This window comes from Gracilinanus agilis, chromosome 6 (genome assembly GCF_016433145.1).
Source record: "Gracilinanus agilis isolate LMUSP501 chromosome 6, AgileGrace, whole genome shotgun sequence".
In the NCBI taxonomy this organism is placed as follows: domain Eukaryota; kingdom Metazoa; phylum Chordata; class Mammalia; order Didelphimorphia; family Didelphidae; genus Gracilinanus; species Gracilinanus agilis.
In genome coordinates this window covers 18,551,677-18,572,551 of record NC_058135.1, presented here as the reverse complement: position 1 = coordinate 18,572,551, position 20,875 = coordinate 18,551,677, and the positions used below count along the sequence as shown (strand labels likewise).

At 43.2% G+C, this 20,875-nt stretch overlaps 1 protein-coding gene across 1 annotated transcript in view; it reads left to right on the top strand.

Annotated features, from left to right (window-relative positions):
- PRAG1 (PEAK1 related, kinase-activating pseudokinase 1) overlaps positions 1-2,388 on the top strand; it is a 51,193-nt gene extending 48,805 nt beyond the window's left edge. Inside the window, exon 5 of the mRNA XM_044680937.1 lies at positions 1,235-2,388. Coding sequence (XP_044536872.1) covers positions 1,235-2,194 — 960 coding nt within the window. The 3' untranslated portion in view covers positions 2,195-2,388. The remainder of the gene's footprint in view (positions 1-1,234) is intronic.
- The last annotated feature ends 18,487 nt before the right edge of the window (positions 2,389-20,875 follow it).

The window sequence follows — 20,875 nt, the reverse complement described above, 5'->3', positions numbered from 1 at the left end:
GGAGTCCCATTTGACTGGACCCCAAAGTACATGGAAGGAAGTACCATGAAATAAATCTAGGAAAGCAAGCATGAGCCAGATTGTAGAGGGCCTTGAATGCTAGGCCAAGTCTGTATTTTACCTTAGAAGAAATTAGGAACCAATGAATAGTTTGGGGGTTTTTCCCTAGTGGTCTAGAAGGTCCCAGAGGGCACCTAGAGCTTTTGAGAAGCCTCCTGGGACTGTCGCCCTGCTGCTGTAGGCTTTGGCAGCAGATGTTTCACCCTAATTGATGGACCCCTTGCCCCAGGTACTCAGGGCTCTTCTGCAGAGGCAGGCTCCCCCTGTCCAGCCTCTGGACCTCACTGTCCAAAGTCAGAATGGGGCCAAATGGAGATGAGGCAGTGGCTCAGAGAGGTCCACTTGACCAAGAATCTCAGTCATTCTGATCCCTAGAACATTCTATCTTTGGACCCTAAGGTTTAGAGTTTAGAGAATATAAAAACCTCCTTTGGTAGATGAGCACACTGAGGCCTAGGAGAAGGCCTGGCAGACCTGTTGTCATGCTGGAAAGGCCCTCGGTGGCTGGCCGTGCCGACCCTCTAATCTTACAGAGGAGTTAACTGGGCCCCAGAGAGCATCAGTCATTTGTTCCAGGTCACCCGAGTGCTCAATGGCAGAACCAGGATTCAGACTCCTGGCCTGGCTCCCATTGTTTCTGCTTGTTATAATTAAAATCCTCTGGAGAGTGTATCTTAATTTTATAATTACTTATTAAGTAGCAAAAAGCAGGCCAGAGAAAGGGAAGCATGAGCTGCTTGGCTGGCTTGGTGGGGGCAGCTGAGTGATCCCAAAGCCAGACTGGTTCCAGGGAAAGAGAGGCCGACTTCCAGTCTTCTGCATCAATGTATGCTCTTTGCAGTGTCCTTTTCTGGAGCTTCTTTGATCAAAGGACTCGGACCTCCATCAGGACAAAATGGCAGCGCAGCACGCATGCACTTTCCCGTGTTTCCCAGCAGAGTGGCTAGACTGCCTTCATTATGGAAGAGAATCCTTTGCAGATAGAACAAAGAACTCATCCCCATCCTGTAGCTATAAAGGAGGGAGGCCTCCACTCCCGGTCTCAGCCTGGAGAAGCCAATTCATAGATAGCTTTTAAGTCAAAAATGTGTTTTGGGGGCCAAAAAGGGGTACGAATTAATATTAGCTTTCCCCATGCTGGAACACGGTGCCCTGACTTCTCTTCTTCCTACAGATCTGCAAGATGCCCGTGTCCAAGGGGGCTCCTTACAGCGATGATCTACGTGTGCCCGTTCACTTCAACCTGCAGCAGGACTGTGGCCACTTCGTGGCCTCGGTGCCCTCTAGCATGCTGCCGTGTGCAGGGGAGCCCCAGGACCAGGACTGCGTGGTGGTGATCACCCGCGAGGTGCCCCACCAGACGGCCGCGGACTTCGTGAGGGACTCGGCCTCCCGCCACTGGGCCGAGCCAGAGGCCTACGAGCGGCGGGTGTGCCTGCTGCTGCTGCAGCTGTGCCAAGGGCTGGAGAGCCTCAAGGAGCACAGCATCACGCACCGGGCCCTCTGCCTGGAGAACCTGCTGCTGGCGCCTTGCCCGGGGACCTCCCCGGGGGACCAGTCTCTGCCCCGACTGCTCATCAGCAACTTCCTCCAGGCCAAGCAGCAGCCCCGGGGTGGCGGCGGGGCAGACGAGCAGCAGAGGAGGACCCAGGCGCGCCTGGCCCCCGAGATCGTGGCTGCTGCCCAGTACAAGAAGTTTGACGAGTTCCAGACGGGCATCCTCATCTACGAGCTCCTGCACCAACCCAACCCTTTTGAGGAACAGGCCCAGCTGCAGCGGCAGGACTACCAGGCCGAGGACCTGCCCCCCGTGCCCACTCTGTCCCTCTACTCGGCCGGCCTGCAGCGGCTGGCCCAGCGGCTTCTAGAGGCCGACCCCATCAAGCGGCTGCACATCGCCGAGGCCAAGCGGGCGCTGCAGTGCCTGCTGTGGGGGCCGCGGCGGGAGCTGCTGCAGGGCCAGCTGCAGAACTGGCTACACATGAAGAGGGCCCTGCTCTTGATGAAGCTGGCCGAGAAGGCCCTGGACGAGCAGGCCACCATCGAGCTGGAGGACTGGCTGTGCTGCCAGTACCTGGCCTCCTCGGAACCCGGGGCCCTGCAGCAGACGCTGAGGCTGCTGCAGCCCCTGTGACCGCCCGTCCCCACACAGCCGCCGTGGCAAAGGCAGCGTGGGCCCAAGTGCACACCCACCGGGGCAGAAGGGACCTCCTGAGCGACCCAACTCCTTCTTTGGATTGTGTGGTTGTTTTTTTTAATGGAACTTGTATTTCATTCTACCTTTTCAAATGAACGAGCCTTTGTTTTCATCTGCCTCCTTAGTCCAATACCTCGACTCGCTGGAGTCATCAAACTTCTCATTTTAAAATGAGGAAGCTGAGGCCTAGGGAGCTTCAAGGATTTGCCAGGGTCCTCCGGGTGGGAAAGCTACAATTCAAATCCCAGTCCTTCCGCTTCACCTATACTGGCCCACCCTAGAGCTCGGAGCCTGGCCCCAGCCCCACGGTGCTCTGAGGAATGCCTGGGCTCTCTTACCTTCCAGGAGCTCCAGGTCAGTCTGTCTTTCTGTGCCACCTCAAGGGTAACTGGGAGAAGGGACACCAAAAGTGGTTTCAGAAAAAATGGGTCTGCGTTCTAGTTCAGCAGCCCAATGTACGTGGCAACTCCATGCCTCAGTTTCCTCATCTTCCTGATCAATATGGGGTTGGCCCTCCTGGCTCTCATGTTTCCTCATTTCCGCAATGAAAAGACTGGGTCACACAGCCTCAGAGGGGACAGTCACTTCCCTCACCGCCCTGCTGCTGCCCTGCAGTACTAATTCCCTCCCTTGTGTCCTGGGCAGGAGACAGAACCTTCCAGGGCCCCAGCTCTAGATCCGCTGGGGTCATTTGATGACAACCTTGGCCGCTGGCCCCCTCCTGTGTCCACGAGGTACTTACCTTCTGCAGTAGGTTAAAAAATGTTCACAGGAAAGTAAATGAAGACAGAATGTGGGGAGATTAGAGACCTGGGGGTGGATTTGAGGTGGGGAGAGCATCTCCCCCCTCTTAATTCCTTCTCTACTGCATGGAAATTTCCATATTCTAGTGTTCTCTCTAAAACTAACACACACACACACACACTCACACTCACACACTCTCACTCTCTCTCTCTCTCTCTCTGTCTCTCTCTCTCTCTCTCTCTCTCTCTCTCTGTCTCTCTCTCTCTCTCTCTCTCTCTCTCTGTCTCTCTCTCTCTCCTGCCTCCCCTTTTCTTCCTCCTGCTCTCTCTGTCTCTCCCTCTCTCCTGCCAAGTACACCTACACCTCCAGCATAAGTCCCTTCCCATGGCATTTTCCACCACTGACTAGGTGAGAGAGTGGATTTTCCAGAAGACTTGATTCAAAAGCTACCTCTGACTCAAACCAACTGGGACCCTGGATAGCTCTGGAAGCTTCCCATCCACACCTGTATTTCCTTTGGGAGTTTAACCCCTTATCAGTGAGAGCTCATGTTCAGCTCACATTAGTGCCCCTTAGAGATGGTGATAATTAGAAAGTATGATGCCCCCCCCCCCCATCCCCCAGGCTCCCCTCAAGTCCATCCTTGCTGGGCCCCTCTCTTAAAGAATGCCTGTCCCAGTGTGGGGCTGCTGCCTCTATACAGAGAACACAGGGGCCTGTGAGCAGGGGTGGACAAACGTTCCAGCAGTGCCAGGCTTGGGCATGTACCCTTCGGTAGGGGCCATTGTCCCCAGGAGATGCCCCAGAGCAGCCCACATCTGTGCTTTGTGTGTCTGCCTGGCAGTCCTTGGGTCAATTGAAGGGAAGAAAACTTAGTATTCCTGGGCTGGACTGGGGGATGGGGGTGCCAGCTTGGCAGCTGTTCTCTGGATACTACATCATGGCAACCAGTCACCCAGAGAGGAGAGGCTGCTTGGGTGACCTGGCTTTCTGGCCTGCTCCCATGTCTCAAGGGTAGTTGGGGTTGAAGGAAAATTTGGAAAAACCCACAGGCCTTTGGAGTTATTTAGAATACTTCATTGGGTCACTTTTGTCAGAGGCAATATAGCAGAGTGAGTAGAGATCTTGTTTTCAAACTGTGTTCAAGTTCTGCCTCACACTTCTGAAGTCCACATGCCCATGATCAAGTCCTCTCTGACCATGAGCTTCCTCTGTCCCTAAGTCTGGGCGCTTAGGATTATGGGGACCTTGTCTCCTTTACATCCTTGAACAGATCCCAGGATACTCTTAGGGGCCTTCCTTACTTTTCCCAGCCAGGGAAGGATTCATTCTGAATGGGGAGCCATCCCCTTAGTCCAGACTTGTGCTGCTTGGGCAGCCACCATGTGGATTGATGGGCCTTTCCCCCCACTGCCACAGATTCACATTCCCCCAAGGACCTTGGGAGATAGTGCCAAGGGGCCAGACCCAGTGGGTACACAAGCAGGTGGCTGACATCTCAGCTGATGTCTCCAGTACAGCCTCATCTACTATTGTTCTGCCATACCCCCACTGGGCTCCCTCCACAGTGTGCATGCAGACAATCCGATATGCTCCCGAGCAGGGCCTTTTGCTGACTTCTCATATCTAGGCCCAGGATTCTAGAACTGTGCTGGGGCAGAAAGCATTGTCTCTGCTAAGCCATTCCACAAAGTCTATGCACTAGGACACTGGGAAGGTGAGAGTTTCCAGGAGCCCCTCTTTGGTCCAAGCTCTTCAGGCAAACCAAAACTGTGACAGGTCACTGACTCAGGCCACAGCCCCAAAAAGCTACAAACTCCAGAATTTCCTTAAGATGAGCCAATGGAGCCCTCAGCTAGAGCACTGGAGGCCCTATTTGTCATAGGTTTGGGCCCCTATTGTCTTAGTATGTGCCCCAACTAATCCCAAAGCAGCTCTCCCCAGGCGTGGTGGCCAAGTGGACTTTGGGGTCCAGGATTGCTCTTCCAAGGTATGATGAAGTCAATGGGGAGACACATACTGGGCATTTTACACACCCAAGCAGCAGTAGAAAAGATGCACCTTCAAAAGGAGATATGACTAGCAGGGGAGGTATTCCTAGAATGTGAGGGTGATAGGAATTCCCAAGCCTGATGGTGAAGACCTTAAGAAGGCCTCAAACCCATAGCAGTCATGTAGGAAGAGAAGATGGAGAAGTGCTGGGAGGCTCCTAGGGGAGAAAGGGTCCACACTGTAGGGACTGAAACAGAATCCTGCACTTCAAGCTCCCTAACACAAAAATTTAAAAGTGCAGGGTTAGCACTAATGCTAAACTGGAGGAGCAACAACCCCAAAGCTCAGCTAGTGGGGTACTCCCTCTCCAAACAGATGCTTCCCTTGGCTGTTGAGGCAAGAGTATAGCCTGAATCACCAGGCTTCAGGGAGCCCGACTGGATATCTCAAAGAGAATGCTGTTTGCTGGGGCATCCCAGCACGGGTCCTCCTGACTTAAAACCTTCCCCAGGGCCATGTGACGGGTGGATCTATGAGGGAAGCCCCCGTTGGCAGCTGGGAGGCCCTGGGTTTTATTCACCTGTGATAGAAAGCTCCTTGTTTTGGGACAAGCAAAAAACTACCTTGGATCTTGTAGGGGGAAGGAAGTCCCAAGAGGCCCTCCACTAGACTTTTCATGGTACAGATTCCACATATGTCCCAATGCATCTCTGAAGGCTAAATCACAAGTCTTGTAGTGATTATCTGGTAAGGACCAAAACAACTCTGGGCTGGGGGTCCTTCCCTTCCCCTTCCTCCCCCCCTCCACCTCCTGTTATTGAATCTGAAGTTTCTTCCATTCTCCCATGTAGATAAATAGGAGAGGAAAAATCCAAGCAGGAGTCTGAGCATGGTCTCCCTCCACCTGCTCAGCTGTATTCCATCATAAACATATCCCACAAAGCTTAACTCAAATACTGTTTCTTTCAAGGTCTTTTCCTGATTCCCATTGCTTTTAGTGCCCTACCACCCACCTTGAGGGAAGTCCACTTTGTATTGATTTTGTATATATCTTATGATGCATCTCGCACTCGTGCCAATCTACCCTCACACTAACCTTATTAGTTATAATTCAGACTCTCAGGGTGCTTAGGGTAACCCTGTTTGGGGGAGGTACAAGCATTTTTAGAGTGAAGAAAAACTAAGGCCCAGAGAGATTTAGGTGACTTGCCCAAAGTCACAAAGTAGGATTTGAACCCAGGTCCTCAGATTCCACCATTACTACTCAGTAACAGTGGATTTTGATCCTCCTTCCTTAAAATCACAACCTGGTCATCCTCAAGCCCTTTTTACTCTTGGCTCCATCCTTCACTGGATGGTCCCCAAGGTCAAGAGCTTTCAGGTCCATGGTTTTTATGTGGACTCTGCAGGAGAGCCCCCTGGTGGCAAGCGCAGGTAACTAAAGACCCTCAAAGGGTACTAGGTTGGTGTGTCATCGCTGATAGGGGAGTGGTCTCAGTCACGGTCCCTTAGATCTGGGTTCAAATGTGCCTGACACATCCTGGCTGCGGGACCTGGGGAAAATCCCTTATCTTCTTGGGCAGTGAAGTGAAGCATTTATTAAGTGCTTCTCAGGGACTGCAGGGTGCTCTTTGTGCTTACTTGTTGGGGGCAGAAAAAGAAACAAAAAGGAAAAACATCCTTGCCCTCTAGGGGCTCTCACTCACCAGGGGAAGGCAACACCTAAAAGTGTGCCAGAAAGCAGGGGGGCGGAGTGCTGGCAACGTCCAGAAGGCCCGAGTCAGAGCCCAGGGTAGACATAAAAAATGGCTAGTCGATGCCTTTCTACAAGAACAGAGGCTCCAAAAGGAACTGGACTACGTCGCCAGGAGACCCCGAAGGAGAGAACATGCTCCAGGATTAGATGGCAGCGGAGGCCGGCGGGAGAGAGCCCGGGAGTCAGAGCAGGACAGGGACAAGTATTGTAGCTGCACATATATTACATTCAATACCCACAGCTTCCGCATCCCCTAGAATACTCTCTCCATCCCGAGGGGGCATCTCCCCCAGGCACTCCCAAGCCCAGCCAGGTATCAGGGCCAGGGCTTCCGAGGTTCTCTACTCGCCTCGCCTTCTCCTTGCAGTGGGTGTCCTAATGGCCCAAACGAGAAGTCGGCTTATCGCAGCAAAAACTTCCGAGTGAACCATGGGGTTCCTAAGTTCCCCTCCACAGGTGGGATCGCAAGGGATTCGGAATCACAGGGAACAAGCAGGGCCCCAAAGAAGACAAATAAGGACCTGCCTCCTGCACAGACAGACCTCAAATGCACCCTGTCGCTCTTTGACTCCAGGACGCCAGTGTAGACGCGCCCGAGCTTATTCTTCTTTCCGGTTTTTTCATTTTCTGCCCCAGTTCCGCTCCCCGCCCGACCCAGTTATTCCAGAGGCCCCAGCGAAAGAGGAACGGCCTTCTATGCAGGCAGACGCGGGAGCTCCAGGGATACCTGAGATCATATCCCACGTGCCCTTGGTCCCACAAGTCAGGCCGGCCTCAGATTCCCTCGCGAAGAAATAGGAAAGCGCATAACGGTGGGAAGCTGAGCAGGGGTGGGGGAAGGGAGTCAGGAAAAGGACTGCGCCTGCGCGTTGAAATTCGTTTTCCCACCCTCTACACAGCCTCTACTCCTGGGCCCTTCGGGGCGGGGCTCCCGCACTGCGAACAATCTTCCCGTTAATTCCCTGTCCGAGCCACGCCGGAAGTCAGGACCTGTTCTCACTCTCGTTTCGCTCCGCCCTCCGCCTCTCGTACCCTGGATTGGCCAGCAGGTGCCACGTGATGCGGATCCGGACGCTCATTGGATCTCCTTCCTTCCCGCCCCTCTTGTGACAATAGAGAGCGCACGATCCAGGTTGGCGTCTCTGATTGACTGTATGCCAATTCCTATACAAAAGAGGCACTGGGTCACCACTGGGAGGTTGGGCGTCTGTGGCACGTTCCGGACTGAGATAGGATTGGCTGCTGCTCCTGTCAGTCACGTCACCTCATGGAATGAATATGAATGAATATCACCTGCCAAATCGAGACTTTTGAGCTCAAATTCCTGTCCTTGCTTTTAAGCTACGTGATCCCCCCTCAACCTCTCCACTTTCCGAGACTCACTGAAGCGCTCCAGTGTGCCAGCAGTAGTTAAGCCACTGGGAGCACAAAGAAACACAAGCACAGAGCCTCAGCCCTCCAGGAGCTCCCAGGCCAGTAGAGGACATAAACAGCGCCCCCTCCTACCCAAGTTTTGTGCAAACACGATACATGGGGAGGGGGTCACAGCCTGAGCAAAGACTCTGAAGCAGGACTTCCCCTCCTTCCTGCAGCCCCAAGTCCTGACCCTGGGCAAGTCACTTGAACCCCCATTGCCTACACTTACCACTCTTCTGCCTTGGAGCCAATACACAGTATTGATTCCAAGACAGAAAGCAAGGGTTTAAAGAAAGTCAAATAAGAGAGGTGAGAAAAATGGGGGAAATAAATGAGAACGATGCAAGAAAGACTCAACAGCTAGGCAAAAGAATCACACACACAAAAAATGGAAAAAAATGACACCTTAAAAAGCAGAATTGATCAAATTGAAAAACATACACAAAAATTCACTGAAGAAAATAACTTCTTAAAAATTAGAATTGGGCAAATGAAAACTAATGACTCCATGAGACATCAAGAAACAATAAAACAAAATAAAAAGGATGAAAAATATAATAAAATGTGAAATATTGCAAAAACAACAGACCTGGGAAATAAATCTAGGAGAGATAATTCAAGAATTATTAGACTACCCAAATGATAAGTGGTGTTATAAAGGACTTGGTGACATGAGGAGCTGAAGCTGAGTATGTGTGTGGGTGATACCTAAGTGTAACACTTAAGTTGTGATAGTGAAACACAAAGGGCCCACAAGATAGTTGTATTGAATCTGCTAAACTCAACTTCAGAATAACAGTGTCCCAAAATAGCCAGCCAAATGGAGAATCTGTAAATAGAACTGTACAGATACTTCTAACTGACTAATCTGGCCTAGTAGGATAACGCTAGAGTTTGACTTCGGATTATATCTTGCTATGAATGTTACTATTCTCCTTTCCCTCAAATGTTCCAAGGATACAATCACTAAGCCTCAAGATAAAGTTGACACCAATCTAGGTAAGTTTAATATTTAATGTGCTTCAGGCTCAGGAGGGGAGAAGGATAAATAAATGGGAAGGAGGGAAACAAGAAGTTCTTGATCTAAGCTAATGCTGACAAAGATGGTACTTGAATCGAAAGTAATCAGGATTATCAGTTGTCAATTGATAATTGCCAGTTGCCAACCTAGCAGAGCCAAACTGGTTCACCGAAATCAGGTTGTTCGGTGAAGGATGTTGCTCTTCTTGGAGTATGAATCAGGAACAGGTTACTCAGTATAAAGGTATCACAGGATCAGGGACTGTGAGATTGGTCAGTGGAGTTTGCTAGTAATTCAAGTTGACCTAAGGCCTACCCTCACCATCACCACAAACCTCCCACTACCCCAAATATCTCAGATTGAGACCCTGTCTCAGTTCAAATCCTCCCTTTATACTTGAGCATCAACTGATGGCACAAGCCAGCCCCTGCCAGGCTCAATCCATTCCATGTTCTAATCAGGTAACTGTCCATCATCTTGCTTTCCATATTGCTTTGCAAAATATCATTACAGTGGTCAAAGGATATGAATAGGCAGTTTTCAAATTAAGAAATCAAAGCTGTCAACAATCATATGGAAAGGGGGAAGCTGGGTGGCTCAGGGACCAGAGAGCAAGGCCCAGAGACCAGAGGTCCTGGATTCAAATGTGACCTCAGACACTTCCCAGCTGTGTGACCTTGGGCAAGTCACTTAACCCCCATTACCTAGCCCTTACCACACAGTATTGATTCCAAGATAGAAGATAAGGGTTTTAAAAAAAAAAACAATCCTATGGAAAAAATGTTCTAAATCCCTCTTGATTCAAGAAATGCAAATTAAAACAACTTTGAAGTACCACCTCACATCTATCAGATTGATCAATATGACAATAAAGAAAAATGATAAATGTTATAGGGGGCGTGGCAAAATTGGGACACTAATGCATTGCTAGTAGAGTTGTGAAGTGATCCAACCATTCTGGAGGACAATTTGGAATTATTCCCAAAGGGCTATAAAAGAATGCATGACTTTTGATCTAGTCATACCACTAGTCTGTATCCCAAAAAGCTTTTTTTTTTTTAATGGGAAAGGACCTGTTTTTACAAAAATATTTATATATATTACCACTCTTTTTTGTGGTGGTAAAGAATTGGAAACCAAAAGAATGTCTCTCTTTTGGGGAATGGTTAAACAAATTACCAAGGAAAACTGCCTTGATATTCTAGAACCAAAGGAGGGTAAAATAGAATGGAAAGAATCCACTGATCACGTTCTGAAAGAGATCCCAAAATGAAAACTCCCAGGAATCTTATGGCCATATTTTAGAACTTCTAGTCAAAGAGAAAATATTGCAAACAGCCAAAAAAAAAAAAAAAAGAATACACAGATTGTGGAGCCACAGTCAAGATAACACAAAATGTAGAAGCATTTACATTAAAAGATCAGAGGACATAAAATATTATATTCTGTAAGGCAAAGGAGCTAGGATTACTACTAAGAATCATCTACCCAGGAAAACTAAATATAATTCTTCAGGAATAAAAATGGATTTTCAACGAAATAGAGGACTTCCAAACATTTCTGATTAAAGAAAAAAACTCCAGAGCTGAATAGAAAATTTGACTAAGACTCAAGAGAAGCATAAAAAGATAAACAGGAAAGAGAAATCATAAGGGATTCAATAAGGTTAAATAATTCACATGGGAAGATGACATTTGTAACTCCTAAGAACTTTATCATTATTAAGGTAGTTAGGAGTATACATAACAGGCAGAGGTGTGAGTTGAATATAATATATTTATATTGAATATAATATAGTTGAATATAAATGATACTTTAAAAATAAAATTAAGGAGTGGGAAAGAGGAATATATTGAGAGAAGGGAGAGGTAGAATGGAGTAAACTGTCACATAATAGAGGCAAAAAAAAGAGATTTTACAGTGGAGGGGAAGTTGAGGAGGGGAGCACTTGAACCTTACTCTCGTCAGGATTGGTTCAAAGAGAGAATAACATACAAACTCAGTTGGATATAGAAATCTATCTTCTCCCTAAGGAAAGTAGGAGAGGAAGAGAATAAGAGAAGAGGGGATCTGATAGAAAGGAAGGCAAATTGGGGGAGGCAGTAGTCAAAAGCAAAACTCTGTTGAGGTTGGACAGGTTGCAAGGAGAAAGTAGGGAAAATAGGATGGAGGGTAATACACAGTAATCATAATTGTGAAAAAATACAACAAATTTTATCTAATAAAGGTGTCAATTCTCAAATATATTGAGAAGTAAGTCATGTATAAGAAAACAAATTATTCCACGGTCAAAGGATATAAACAGGTAGTTTTCAGATGAAGTAGTCAAAACCATCTATAGTCATGGGAAAAAATGCTCTAAATTGCTATTAATTAGAGAAATGAAATTTAAAACAACACTGAGGTACCACACCATACCTATCAGATTGACTATTATGATAGAAAAGGAAAATGACAAAAGTTGGAGGGGATGTAGGAAAATTGAGACACTGTGCACTGTTGGGGAGATTGTGAAATGATTCAACCATTCTGGAGAGCTCAAAGGACTATGAAAGTGTGCATACTCTTTTCATACCCTTTTACTCAACAATACCATTATAGGTCTGTATCCCAAAGGGTTCAAAAACAATAAAGAAAAATACCTATCTGTACAGAAATATTTGTAGCAGCTCTTTTGTGGTGGCAAAGAATTGGAAAGTGAGTTTATGCCCATCAATTGGGAAAAGGCTGAACAAGTTGTGCTATTATTGTGCTATCAGAAATGATGAGCGGGATGATTTCAGAAATAAAACATGGAAAGATTTACATGGACTCATGAAGTCCATGTAATTCTGCAGAACCAGGAAAACATTGTACACAGCAATATGATGAACAATGGAATGACTTATTATTATTGGCAATTAAATGATCGAAGATAGTCCCAAAGGACTTGTGATGAAAAATGCCATCTGTCGCTAGAGAAAAAACTGATGGAGTCTGAATCCAGATGAAAGTATACTATATTTCACTTTCTTTCTTCATTTATTTTTGTTCAAGTTTTCTTCCACAAAAGACTAATACAGGAAAATGTTTGATATGCTTCAGATATAAAATCTATATCAGATTGTTTTACAATCTCAGTGAGAGGGAAGGTAAGAGAGGAAGAGAATTCAGGACTTAATTTAAAAAAAAAAAGAAAGTTAAAATAGTTTTTACATGTAATTGGGGGAAATAAAATATCATTAATTTTTTTAATGCTGGGGGCAATCTAGTTTAGGGGATATGAATTTTGGGTTTCTAGATAAACTTCTGACTACTTTTTCATTAATGGTGGAAGTGGGACCCTAAGCTTTATATTCAAGATTTAACCCTTTTCCCACCACAATGAATGACACATATTGAACAGCGAAGAAACCCATTTATCCAAGTTGATAGCAAAACAGAAATAGGGGATGACAACAAAAGTGTGGCTAGAGAAATGTGGGAAGGATTGGCTGGTCCTCAGAAGAAGCCAAGGCTGGAGGGGAGAGCTAAGGACAATCAGAAAGTTTATTCAACTAAGCTAGAGCGAGGAGCAGACTCAGATGAAGATTAGAACTGCTACCTGGAAGACAGAGCAAAGCCAGAGGCCAGAGAGCCCACCCAAAAAGGGTTGTGCCAGACTAGGGCCTGAGGCTAAGTCCAATAAGATGACCGGGCGTGGGGCAAATGTAAAGATTCAACAATTCACCTGGCAAATACAATGCTGGATAGGAAGAAACAGGAAACAGGCATGGGTTGGCAGTGGTCCATCTGAAAAAGCTTTGATGATTTCAGAAGACTGACTGAAGGTTGGACAGGAGTCAGCTAAGAAAGCAAATGTGATCTTAAACTACTTTGAGAGGTGGGGGACTGGGATAATAGATCCACTGTCTTTTCCACTGGTTAAATCATATCTGGAGAAGTGGGATTCTGGGTCCCACTTTCTTTTAATTTTAAAATTTTTTATATTTTACTTTTTTTCAGTTACATCTAAAATGTTATTCAAAGTTTATTTTAAAAATTTGTATTCCAAATTCTCTCCCTTCCTTTTTCTCCTTGCCCCCTTCCTTGCGAAGGCAAACAATTTGATATTAATTATGCATGCAATTAATTATAATTAGTCATGCAAAATACATGTCCATATTAGCTATGTTGGGAAAGATAATAGTTTTTTTTAAAACAAGAAAAATAAAGTAAGAAAAGTCTGCTTCGATCTGTATTCAGATTCTGTCAATTCTTTCTTTAGAGGCAGACAGTATTTTTGATCATAAATCCTTTGTAAGGTTCCCTGTTTACAAAAGACATCAGTAAAGGAGAGAACTTCCAGAGTGGGGTGACCAAAATAGTGAAGGACCTTGAAATCTTGTCCTCTGAAGATCCATGAAAAAAAGGCCTGGCAAGTTTTGGCCTGGGGGACAAACATTAGAGTTCTCTAAAAAAGGGGGATGGGTCCTTTTTAAAAACATTTTTTTTAACTTTGTAAATTTTTTTTAGTTACATATAGAAACAATTTTTGACAATTTTCAGGATCTTCCTCCCTCCCAAGGGGATAAATAATCTGATACAAGTTATACCAGTGCTGTCATGCAAAACATATGAAGATATCCAAAAGTGGGATTTGTTGCCTGAAAAGGTAGTGAGTTCCCTGTCACTGAAGTTTCTCAAATGGAGGCCAAATAGCTTCCAGCTGAGAAGAGTATGGAGGGATTTGTGGATCAAGGGTGGTCAGGGGCTAGATGACCTCCAAGATCCCATTCAGTCTTAAGCCACTATTATTATTCAGGCACCATTATTGATTTTTGATTTTGCTTTCATTCCAACTTTACTTCTTCAAAATCACAATTATTTGCACGTGGATTCTTAAAGTAAGTCTGCTTGTACTCGTGCTGGGAATTATGTTCAGGGCCTCATTTCTTAGTTCTTACCTCAAGTCAAGTTTCTCAGGGATTTCGTTTTTCAGAGCAGGGCTGACTGTCCTGCAAATGGAATCAGCATTTGCACGTGTTCGCCAGCAGCTGGGGGCCTACCTTGGATGGGCACCCTGATCCCGAGCCAAGAAACACGCCCTGTGCTGTTTTATTTCTGCCCCACAACAACAGAGCTCTCCCTTACAAAGCCACCTTGCTCAGCGAGGTGGAGAGACTTTGTAGGCAGAGCCAGGGCTCATTAGGATGAGTCAGGCTTAGACTCCTCCTGGCTGCCAACTGCCTTCTGCCCCTTCCCACTTTCACTGAGAGATTCAAGGTCAATTAGGTCTGATGCAGTGGGTAGCTCTGCAGCTGAGACTAACCAAGTAGTGTAGGGGCTAGAGTTTGGGGCCTGGAGTCAGAGAGACCCGAGTTCAAATCTGGCTTCAAACACTTCCTAAGTGTGTGACCCTCAGCTAGTCACTAAACTTCTGTTTGCCTCAGTTTCCACAAATGTAAAATGCTGCCTCCCAGGATTATTGTGAGGATCAAATGAGATATTTGTAAAGTGTTTAGCATAATGTATGGCATATTGTAGGTGTTATATAAATGTTAGCCATTATTATTACTTGCATCTTACAAAGGCTGATTTTTTGGTTTTGTTTTTTAATTGAATTTTATTTTTTTTATTACATGTAGAAACAGTTTGTGACAATTGTTTTCTGTTATTATACAAATCAGATTCTCTCCCTCTATACTCCCATCTCCAAGGTGGTAAAAAGTCTGAAATACTGGTAAATAGTATTTCCATATTCCCCACACCATAACTAAAGAAAAATATCACATGCAACAAAAAACTCATGAAGGAAATTAAACTGAAGTTCTTTCTTTGGCTGGGAATAGTCTTTTTTATATCATGAGTCATTTGGGACTATTTTAGAACCTCCTTTTGCTAATAATAGTTTAGTCCTTCACAAGTTGATCATATAATATTTCTGCTCCTGTATGTACTGTTCTCCTGGTTCTGCTCACTTCATTTTGCATCCATTCATATAAGTCCTTCCAGGTGTTTTTTTTTAATTTTTCTTTTTTAGAATATTTTTCCAAGGTTACATGATTCATGTTCTTTCTCTCCCCTCCAACCCACTCCCACCCCCTCCATAGCTGACGTGTATTTCCACTGGGTTTTACAAGTGTCATCGATCAAGACCTATTTCCATATTATTGATGGTTGCATTAGGGTGGTCATTTAGAGTCTACATCCCTAATCATGTCCACATCAATCCATGTGTTCAAGCAATTGTTTTTCTTCTATGTTTCTACTCCTACAGTTCTTCCTCTGAATGTGGATAGCGTTCTTTTTTGTAAATCGCTCAGAATTGTCCTGGATCATTGCATTGCTGCTAGTACAGAAGTCCATTACATTCTATTTTACCACAGTGTATCAGTCTCTGTGTACAATGTTCTTCTGGCTCTGCTCCTTTCGTTCTGCATCAATTCCTGGATGTTTTTCCACTTCACATGGAATTCCCCCAGTTCATTATTCCTTTGAGCACAATAGTATTCCATCACCAACAGATACCACGATTTGTTCAGCCATTCTCCAATTGAAGGGCATCCCCCGTTTTCCAGTTTTTTGCCACCACAAAGAGCGTGTTTATGAATATTTTTGTACAAGTCTTTTTCCCCATGATCTTATTGATAGTTTTGATTTCTTTATCTGAAAATTGCCTATTCATGTCCCTTGCCCATTTATCAATTGGGGAATGGCTTGATTTTTTTTGTACAATTGATTAAACTCCTTGTATATTTGAGTAATTAGACCTTTGTCAGAGTTTTTTGTTATAAAGATTTTTTCCCAATTTGTTGATTCCCTTCTAATTTTGGTTGCATTGGTTTTGTTTGTACAAAAACTTTTTAATTTAATGTAATCAAAATTATTTATTTTACATTTTTAATTTTTTTCTAACTCTTGCTTGGTTTTAAAATCTTTCCTTTCCCAAAGATCTGACAAGTATACTATTCTGTGTTCACCTAATTTACTTATAGTTTCCTTCTTCATATTCAAGTCGTTCACCCATTCTGAATTTATCTTGGTGTAAGGTGTGAGATGTTGATCTAGGCCCAATCTCTCCCATACTGTTTTCCAATTTTCCCAGCAGTTTTTTGTCAAATAGTGGATTTTTGTCCCAAAAGCTGGGCTCTTTGGGTTTATCATAGATGGTCTTGCTGAGGTCACTTACCCAAATCTATTCCATAGATCCTCCCTTCTGTCTCTTAGCCAGTACCATATCATTTTGATGACCATGGCTTTATAGTATAGTTTAAGATCTGGTACTGCTAGGCCACCTTCCATCACATTTTTTCCCCCATTATTTCCCTTGATATTCTTGATCTTTTGTTCTTCCAAATGAACTTTGTTATAGTTTTTTCTAATTCAGTAAAAAAAGTTTCTTGGTAGTTTGATAGGTATGGAACTAAATAAGTAAATTAATTTGGGTAGAATGGCCATTTTTATTATGTTAGCTCGTCCTACCCATGAGCAATCAATGTTTTTCCAGTTGTTTAGATCTAGTTTTAATTGTGTGGAAAGTGTTTTGTAGTTGTTTTTGTATGATTCCTGTGTTTGTTTTGGTAGACAGATTCCTAAGTATTTTATATTGTCTAGGGTGATTTTAAATGGTGTTTTTCTTTCTACCTCTTGCTGCTGTGATGTGTTGGAAATATATAGAAATGCTGATGATTTATGTGCATTTATTTTGTATCCTGCAACTTTGCTAAAGTTGTTGATTATTTCACTAGCTTTTTAGTTGATTCTTTAGGATTTTTCAAGTAGACCATTATATCATCTGCAAAGAGTGATAGCTTGGACTCTTTGCTGCCTATTTTAATACTTTCGATTTCTTTTTCTTTTCTAATTGCTACTGCTAGTGTTTCTAGTACTATGTTAAAATAATAGAGGTGATAATGTTCCTTGTTTCACATCTGATCTTATTGGAAATGCTTCTAATTTATCCCCATTACATCTGATGCTTATTGATGGTTTTATATATATACTGTTTATTATTTTTAGGGAAGGTCTTTCTATTCCTATACTTTCTAGTGTTTTCAATAGGAATGGGTGTTGTATTTTGTCAAAGGCTTTTTCAGCATCTATTGAGATATTCATGTGATTTTTGTTTGTTTGCTTGTTGATATGGTCAATTATGTGAATGGTTTTCCTAATATTGAACCATCCTTGCATTCCTGGTATAAATCCTACCTGATCATAATGAATAATCCTCATGATCACTTGCTGGAGTCCTTTTGCTAGTATTTTGTTTAAGATTTTTGCATCTATGTTCATTAAGGAGATTGGTTTGTAGCTTTCTTTCTCTGTTTTTGGTCTTGGGATCAGTACCATATTTGTGTCATAAAAGGAATTTGGTAGAACTCTTTCTTTGATTATTATGTCAAATAGTTTGTACTATAGTATTGGGATTAGTTGTTCTTTGAATGTTTGATAGAATTCACTTGTGAATCCATCTGGTCCTGGGGATTTTTTCTTAGGGAGTTCTTTGATGGTTTGTTCAATTTCTTTTTCTGATATGGGATTATTTAAGTATTCTATTTCTTCTGCTGTTAATCTAGGCAATTTATATTTTTGTAAATATTTATCCATATCACCCATTGCTATATTTATTGCCATATAAATGGGCAAAATAGTTTTTAGTGATTGCCTTAATTTCTTCTTCATTAGAGGTGAGGTCTCCCTTTTCATCTTTGATACTATTAATTTGGTTTTCTTCTTTCATTTTTTTCATTAGATTAACCAGTACTTTGTCAATTTTATTTGTTTTATCAAAGTACTAGCTTCTAGTCTTATTAACTCAATAGTTCTTTTACTTTCAATTTTATTAATTTCTCCTTTAATTTTTATGATCTCTAACTTCATTTTTATCTGGGGATTTTTAATTTGTTTGCTTTTTAGTTTTTTGATTTGCACGCTCAAGTCATTGATCTTTGCCCTCCCTAATTTGTTAATATATGGACTTAAGGATATAAATTTCCCCCTGAGTACTGCTTTGGTTACATCCCACAGATTTTGATAGGATGTCTCATCATTGTTATTCTCTTCTATGAAATTATTGTTTCTATGATTTGTTCTTTAACTGATTTTGGAGAATCATATTATTTAGTTTCCAATTAATTTTTTATTTGCCTATCTATGTACCCTAACCAATTATTATTTTTATTGCATTATGATCTGAAAAGGTTGCATTTATTATTTCTGCTCTTTTGCATTTGTTTGCCATGTTTCTATGCCCTAGTACATGGTCAATCTTTGTGAATATACCATGTGCTGCTGAAAAGAAGGTGTATTCCTTTTTGTCCCTATTTATTTTTCTCTACATATCTATTAACTCTAATTTTTCTAGGATTTCATTCACTTCTCTTACCTCTTTCTTATTTATTTTTTGGTTTGATTTATCTAAATCTGATAGGGGAAGATTCAGGTCTCCCACTAGTTTAGTTTTACTATCTATTTCCTCCTTGAGCTCTGCCAGTTTCTCCTTTAGAAACTTGGATGCTATACCATTTGGTGCATATATGTTGAGTACTGATATTTCTTCTTTGTCTATACTGCTTTTTATCAGGATGTAATTACCTTCCATATCTCTTTTAACCAGATCTATTTTTACTTTGGCTTTGTCAGAAATCATGATTACAACTCCTGCCTTTTTTTCCTCCTCAGTTGAAGGCCAATAGATTTTGCTCCAGCCTTTTATTTTTACTTTATGTATGTCTACTTGCCTCATGTGTGTTTCTTGTAGACAACATATGGTAGGATTTTGGTTTCTAATCCACTCTGCTATTTGCTTCCATTTTATGAGCAAGTTCATCCCATTCACATTGAGAGTTATGATTATCGACTGTGTATTCCCCAACATTCTGCCCGTTCTTCTTTCACTATTTCCTTCTACATCAATGTTTTGTTTTTAATCAGTCCCCTTAATCTATTCCCTTATTTTACTTCCCTTTTTTTCCCCCCTCCCTTCTTATTCCCCTCTTATTTTTCTTTAGGGTCTTTTTAAGCTACCCCCCACACTTCCCCAGCTGGCAACAGAAGCTTATAAATACTTTCTCTGTAGTCTATGGGGGAGGGGTGTTGGAGCTTCCCTGCCCTCTGAAGACTTCTTATCTGCCCTAATGATGGGATTAAGCCAGGGCAGAGGTGATCTGTAGAGCTTGAGACCAAAACCTGGAGCGAAGAAATGGGGGGCAAGATGGAACTGTTTCTCTGGGATTAGGCTGCCCTCTCTACATTTCTCCTTCAGTCACCTCCCTGCTTCCTGTGTTCAATGCCCTGAGCCCAGCACAACTGTGCCAGTAAGACCCTCCCTCTGGACTAGCACATTTGCCTGCCCAGAGATTCCAGGAACCACTGGAGACTCAGCACAGCATGTGGGGGAGGGGTTCTGGGATCTTCCTTTTTCCTTACCCTCAAACACAACAGTTCAAGAATTCAGGATTTTTTTTGGGGGGGGTACCTCTTGAGCTGAATCCAGCAGGAGGATCCCCTAGCTCTGTCCCATTATTAGATTTGGATTGCTTTCTCCTCGAAGCACTTTGTTTTTTATCTTGGTTTGAAGTTTTGCTCCATCTAAGCCACCATCTTCCCAGAATCCTTCTCTTTCCAGGTTTTATAAACTCATCCTGCTCATAATTTCTTATGGCATGATAATTTTCCATTATACCATATAGCACAGCATTTTCAGCCATTCTTCAAGTGATGGATCACCCTTCAGTTTCCAATTTTGTGCCACCTCAAAAAAAAGCTGCTAAAAATATTTTGGTATAAATAAGTCCTTATCTCTGATTCTTTGGGATACAGACCCAGAAGTGGTATTACTGAGTTAAAAGATATGCATGGTTTTATGGCCATTTGAACCTTGTTCCATATTGCTCTGCAAAATGGTTGTATTGGTTCTCAGTTCCATCAACAGTGTATTAGTATCCCAATTTTCCCACATCCCCTCCAACATTTCTCATTTTCTTTCTTAATTGTATTAGCCACTTTGATAGGTGTGAGGTGGTATTTCAGAATTGTTTTAATTTGAATTTTTCTAATTCAGTAGTGATTTGGAATAATCTCATCTCAGAAAAAGAAACTGAAGAAGCCATTAATGATGAAAAGAAGAAAAAAACTGTAGACAAAATGAATTCAAAAGTGAATTCTGTCAAACATTTTAAGAACAATTAATTCCAATACTATATAAACTATTTGGGAAAACAGTCAAAGAAGGCATCCTGCCAAATACCTCTTATGACACAAATACCTGATACCTAAGCCAGGAAGAGCAAAAACCAAGAAAAAAATTATAGGCCAATTTCCTTAATGAACATACATGCAAACATTTTAAATAAAACACTAGCAAGCAGGCTATAGCAATGTATCACAAGGATCATTCACTATGACCAGGTGAGATTTACACCAGGAATGCAGGGCTAGTTTAATATTAGGAAAAGTATCAATAGAATTGACCATATAAATAATCACAATAACAGATCACAAAGATAATTTCTTTTTTTTTAAATTAAAACCTTACCTTCGGTCTTGGAATCAATACTACATATTGGTTCCAAGGCAGAAGAGTGGTAAGGGTTAGGCAGTGGGGATCAAGTGACTTGCCCAGGGTCACACAGCTGGGAAGTGTCTGAGGCTGGATTTGAACCTAGGACCTCCCATCTCTAGGCCTAGCTCTCAATCCACTGAGCCACTCAGCTGCCCCCAGATTATT